Here is a 6,739-nt window from a genome sequence, read left to right as displayed (position 1 = left end):
TTGTGGTTAAGATCCGTCACTGTACAAAAGTAATACAAAATCCTTTTAGAAACATATTTAATATATTCCAAAAATTTTAAGGACCAACAAATATTTTACCCTCATTTGGAAAGATAATTATTTCTTGTGTCTTAATTAAAAAGCATAAAATTAATTTTAAAGGTTAAGTTGGTAAACTTGGAAGATGAAGAAGAAAACTGACACCTTGAAAGGAAGGGATACAAAACAAGTGAAGTGCGACATATTGATTACAAAGAGAAGAAAATGACAAAACAAATAGAGAAACAGAAAGATACAAATTTGAATGTTACGGAGGTGGTGGTGGTGCAGTGAAAGTGGGGACAAGGTCGGTGAAAGCCAAACCGAAAACAAAAAGTTTATTGCTTTTATTATTTGTCTTTATTTTGCAGTGAAAATGGCACTAATCAAATGCTCCAACGTCACTCTATCACCTCAATATATACCCCTTCTCATCTCACACTAATCAAATCAAACACAACCTTTCTTCTTTTTCTGTGAGCTTCTCTTTCAGGTTCTTGATCAGTGTCAAAAGGGTGGTTGCAGATTGTAATGGCGAAGCATGATGTTGAGGGTGGTTCCTTCTCTGCAAAGGACTACCATGACCCTCCTCCAGCACCCTTCATTGATGGTGAGGAACTCACACAGTGGTCCTTCTACAGGGCCTTGATTGCTGAGTTCATTGCCACACTCCTCTTCCTTTACATCACAGTCCTCACTGTCATTGGTTACAAGAGCCAGAGTGATGTCAAGGCTGGTGGTGATCTCTGTGGTGGGGTTGGCATTCTTGGCATTGCTTGGGCTTTCGGTGGCATGATCTTCATCCTTGTTTACTGCACTGCTGGAATCTCAGGTTTGCTTTCCTTCTCATCTTCTGCTTTCTCAGCACCCAAAGAGGAAAAGTTTCTATCTTTGAGCTCTAATTCTAGGTCTTAAACTGTGGTTTTTCTTGTTTAGTAATTCCCCTTCTAAAGCCTTCAAATTGGGATGTTGGTGTTTTGTGACTTAATATTCTGAATTTTGTGATGAGTGTAGGGGGTCACATAAACCCAGCAGTGACATTTGGACTGTTCTTGGCTCGGAAGGTGTCTCTGATAAGGGCTATAATGTACATGGTGGCTCAGTGTTTGGGGGCCATATGTGGAGTTGGGTTGGTGAAGGCCTTCCAAAAGGGTTACTACAACAGGTATGGTGGTGGGGCCAATGAGCTCAGTGAAGGCTACAGCACAGGTGTTGGATTGGGTGCTGAGATCATTGGAACCTTCGTTTTGGTCTACACTGTCTTCTCTGCTACAGATCCCAAGAGAAACGCTAGAGATTCTCATGTCCCGGTATGTGCTCAATTTTTTTATTGCATTGTAGTTTTGTTTGTGCTTCTATGCCCCCTTTTGAAAAATACATTTTTTGTTACATTAACCTTAGATAGAGAAAATTGCTGCTTGCATGAGTTGTGCTGAAAGCAATGATTAAATGGTACAGTGCATACTAAGTTCATAGCATATAGTCATAGTCATATACCCTGCTTTTGAGCAAGCACGGATTCACTCTTAGTTCTTTCTGGTTTTAAATAGAAGCTTAAAGTTCCTTGAAATTACTTTAGACTGGTTATTGGTAACGAAAAAGTGGAGGGGAAGTGGTTTAGTTATTATTAGATATCTGAACTTCAAGCATCTAGCTATGCTTTCTAAGTGAAACTAGGTAGAGTGCCATTTAAGTAATTAAGAAAATTATTTGTAGTTCTTGAAATGGTTACCAAGATTCACACCAACTAGGTATTCCTGATTCAGTAAACTTCACAATTAATAAAAAATATTCCACCCATTTTTAAGCAGTTCTACCTGCTGCCACTCAACAATTTCCCATTTGAAATGGAGCAGTTTACAGTCTATGCTATCCATTTGCATAAAAAGTTTTGGCACAGTCAACATTTATGTTTACTATTACCTTTGCTATCATTAATAGTTATAGAAGCTTTATTTTCAATATTCTTGAAACAGTTAAAGATGTTAGCCAGTTGGATTTCCTTTTCAATTTGTAATCTAAATATCCTTATTCTGGCTACTTTTTCTAGAGTCTTCTTCCGTAATAAATATTGCACTGGCAGCATTCATTGTAGATGAAAATTTCCACTTTTCTTGCTTGGCTTGGCTTTCCTTTATTACTAGTTCTTGTCATGAAAACAAGAAAGTGGGTATATTTCTTGACTTAAAATTCATCTAAGCATCCTAGAGTGGTGAACCTATCCCTTTCTTTCTCCAAAATTTCCAAATGCATGATGTTTTTCTGTTGAAGTGAAATGTTACCATTTCTTTTCAAATATGGACCCATTAGGCCATTACCATTTATGATTCTGTGGAGGTATTTGATTTTCACAGCCTTGTCACACGAATCTTTTCTGTTTTCTTTCTTCTTTTGAGAAAAGTGGATTCTTTGAGGACTTTCCTTCTGCATTTTTTTGCCTCGGAAGCAAATGTGTCTTTGTTGATGTGGAAATTTAAGGCCTAAAATTAAAGTGTTCAGAACAGTGTCATTCATGCTAAATGCCATTTTCCCAAGCTGGCAAATCTCGTGAGAGTTTCCAGCATCATCCTCATTAGTCATTATCAGCTTTGGGTTTCTCCATACACTTTCTCATATTCTCCAAATCAATATACAAAGGAAACCATGCTCCTCACATGGGGTATGTCCCATCTGTCCCAAATGCTTATCGGTTTCCATTTCCATTTTTTTCCTATTTTATTAACTAGTTTTAGAGAAGGGTCTGCTACCACAATTTATGTGCAACATTAATTGGAATTTTTGAGTCTCTCAGACCATAGTTGCAGTTGCATCAGCCACATTTATCCATAATTTCCTATAACACCAAAGATAGCAATAATCTTTATAATCAATTTGGATTCATATGTTTGGCACAACTTTTTTTCTACATTTATTGCTTTAACTGAACCAAATAATAAGTTTCTTATTGTGCTTGTCTTTTGTTTTTGAAGGTTCTGGCTCCACTTCCAATTGGTTTTGCTGTGTTCATGGTTCACTTGGCAACCATCCCAGTGACTGGCACTGGTATTAACCCTGCTAGAAGTTTTGGTGCTGCTGTCATATACAACAAAGAGAAGGCCTGGGATGATCATGTGAGTAACTGTTTTCTTACATATTCAACAACATGCTTGTTTTGTACTATGATCAAATATTAAAATTTGTAACATGTCATGTGAGGTAACAAAGGATAAAAAGTTGTCTGATATGTTGTTGTTGATGATGTTTGTTCAGTGGATGTTTTGGGTTGGACCATTCATTGGAGCAGCCATTGCAGCCTTCTACCACCAATTCATCTTGAGAGCAGGTGCTGCTAAGGCTCTTGGATCATTCAGGAGCAACCCCACCATTTGAGTTATTACTCAATATCCTCTCATGGGTTCAAAAGGAACATAATTGGAAGCAAAATCAGTTAATATTGCAACAACGACATAGTAATAGGAAATGTCTGTCCTTTGACCCTATGTAGATCGAAGGTTCTTTTAAGACAAGGGATCCTTTGGTAAATACCCTTTAGTATTAAGCACTTTCTTTTGTATTTCCTTCATTGTGTGATATTTTCTTTTAGGTAATTTATCTCTTGTACTCAACGTTTTCATGCAAACAAAAAAAAGAAAAGTTAAAAGAATTGTGATATCTGTGCCTTTTTCTTTTTCGTAACGCATCTCTGAGGTTAATTTGAGAAACACTTATTTAACACTAAGAAAAATGAAGAACGAGACAAAGGAATCGGTGCAATAATGAAAGGAAAGATGTGTAGCAGCGTTGAATGTAATGAACAAGAGAATAAGACAGTGTTACAGTGTACTTCATAGAACACAGGTTTGTGACAAATAGTAAAGTTGCTTACGTAAGCATTTTAAACAGGGACACATTTTCATGGGAAAAAACAAAGTTGTGAAACATAGCAGCACATGGTTGTCCTTGAGGAAAGAAGGAAAAAAGAGAGGAAAAAGGTGAAGACAGGACCAACTTGTGTTACACAGCACAGTATATACTGATCCTGGTCACACTGAAATTTTGTTAAGATTCAAATAACTTTTAAATTCACAACACAAATTATTTTAAGTATTTAATAATTTTATCTTTAAATTTAATACTTATTAAATAACATATTTTTAATACCTTTTATTATTTACAGCAGTTTTATTTATTCCTTTGTCTGTTAAGTTTTATATCTCTGGTTGATTTGATTTGTGGTGCCTAAAGGGATAAATTTACACTAGTGAGATTAAAAGTTAAAAACTGGCATCTAAAGAATGTAATGGTATCATCTCTTTCTTATAGGCTTCTTACGAGTATGTATAGAAATACATTTACTATATATAATTAAATTTGTATATTTTAAATGTATAATTGAAGTTCATAGTACATTCTCAATGTAAAGTTTGGACAACGAGTAATGATTTGTTTCAAACAAATGGATGTAACAAATGTTGTCATTTCTATGGAACTATCACTCTCACTGAGACTAGGATCTTTTCATGCCATTAACATTGTATCACCCCAATTTTTCACTTTCCAAAGTTTTATAGTTACAAGAATAATATTCTTATTTCAAATAATTACTTTTTAAAAAAAATTCTCTCCACTCTGTAAAAATTCATAACAAAAAGAAATTTGTGTTTTACATCCCAAAACTTTATTAACTTGAAAAAATTATAAAACAAATGTGAAACAAAAATTCTAAGACCGTCCAACATCTAGTCTTGCTCCACTTCTCATCCCTTACTACTTTGCATCACCACTAGAGTTATCCTCTATTTGTGTGTAAAGTACATGATCGTTGCAGTAAAAAAAACACAAACACAAATACAAAACATACAAAAGAGTAAGCTAACATAAAAGTAAACCAACAAGAGTCTTAAGCATATCATGCAACACTCATTCCATAACACAAATCAAAATTCACATCAAAGCAAACCAAATACCGATTCAAAGAGTCACTTGTTTAGAGACATCCATCCTTTGAACTAACCACTCTAAGAGACATGTATCCTTCAAGCTAGTCACTCCAACCTTGACATTCAAGGACCAAGTATAAAACACTAATGAATAGAGTTCTATATATAGAGACATTCATCCTTTGACTTCGACACTCCAAAGAGCCTCCACAAACAGACACACCCAAACACAATTCATAGAGCTCTCTACCTAGAGACATTCATCCTTTGACTTCAACACTCTAAGAACCCTCCACTCAACCATGTTAGAACCAGATGCTACAAACCCCATCAGATGCTAATGTGATAAAGCAAGTTTTGATGATAAGTTCTAGTTTAACTACAGAAGTATGTAAAACATACTCATACAAAGACTAGACTAGACTTGGTCATCACTAAACTATGTTAAGTACCCATTAGACATTGTTTAAATGTCCTACCCAATATAAGATGTAATTATATTTGATTATCTAATGTTTGTTCATAAGTTTCAAGCAAGCTTTATCAAAAGAAAAATTAGAAAAACAAATGAAATATAAAAAGTAGATGAAACAAGTCTGGTAGTGAAGAGTAGATGATTAAAGTCACATGAGTTGACTAGACGAGTCAGAACAAAATAAACTTCACCAAATGAATGCATTGACTAGACAAGTCAAGTCAAAGACATTGACCAAACGAATCAAGTCAAAAACATTGACCAAACAAGTCAAAGTTGATAATGTAACTTGTGTTGATCAGAAGTCAAGACTACTAGACGAGCCAAGTCAATGAAGTGATTAGAAGAATGAAGTCAATAGACGAATAGACCTACCAAACAACTACATTGACCAAACTATATGGAAGTCAAACTTATGCACCATACAAGTCATATTGACTAGACGAGTAAAGTTGAATGAAGTTAACTAAACAAGTAAAAGTAAAAGTAAGACCAGGCCAAAGGAAAGTCAAGTATAGTTAGTAGATGAGCCAAATGTGATTTGACCAAACAACACAAGAAAGTCAAAGTGACTATACTAAGTCTAGAAGAGTACCAAACAACCTATCAAATGAGACAAAGAATTAAGCATGCTATATCATTTTATCAAAAGAAAATCTGAGTGTTGAGAAAGAAGATTAAATGAACAAGTATCATATCAAGATTTATTATTAAGGATTAGAAGAAATCAAATTGATTGAAGAAGAAGAAGAAGAATATATGAAAAATATATACTTTGATTGAAGATTGCAATTATTGAAGAATATCTTATACGATTTAAATCAATCACCAGCAAGGAAATATTCTAAAGATTTCAAAATGCTTGAAGATTACATTCAAAGCCACAATGGTAATATATGAATTGAAGAATGAAGAAATTTAAATTGAAGAAATACAAGAAAGGAAAGAATGGATAAATTGATGATGAAAATACTATGATGATTATCAATACTTTAATATTAGATGAAGATATTATAGTAAAGAGAAAATATTATGAGAAAAGAAATACATCAATGGTAATATTCTACAACATGATTATAAATATCAAGACCTAGACGAAGAAAAATGAATGAATGGATGAACAAAGATAGAACAAGAACGAGTAAAATATTCATATGCACAATCATAGTCAAATTCTAGCAGTTGTGAGAAATACTGGGTTATGTGATTCATCATTGTAAAATCTTTCACACTCTAAAGTATATCCAGTGAACTCTAATTGTACTCTCTTAATTTGAGAATTGTTATTGTTATTTCATTTGAGAAT

General features: G+C 34.1%; 1 protein-coding gene across 1 annotated transcript; it reads left to right on the top strand.

Moving 5' to 3' along the window:
• The first annotated feature begins 469 nt into the window (after positions 1 to 469).
• On the top strand, positions 470 to 3,690 carry LOC114182175 (aquaporin PIP2-2-like). The gene is made up of 4 exons (XM_028068972.1): positions 470 to 871; positions 1,054 to 1,349; positions 3,009 to 3,149; positions 3,289 to 3,690. The coding sequence occupies exons 1-4, from the start codon at positions 571 to 573 to the stop codon at positions 3,406 to 3,408; spliced, it is 858 nt and encodes a 285-aa protein (XP_027924773.1). The 5' UTR covers positions 470 to 570; the 3' UTR covers positions 3,409 to 3,690.
• The last annotated feature ends 3,049 nt before the right edge of the window (positions 3,691 to 6,739 follow it).

Source organism: Vigna unguiculata, chromosome 4, assembly GCF_004118075.2.
Source record: "Vigna unguiculata cultivar IT97K-499-35 chromosome 4, ASM411807v1, whole genome shotgun sequence".
NCBI lineage: Eukaryota > Viridiplantae > Streptophyta > Magnoliopsida > Fabales > Fabaceae > Vigna > Vigna unguiculata.
Note: the sequence above shows the minus strand (reverse complement) of the source record. Positions and strands in the feature narration are given on the sequence as shown.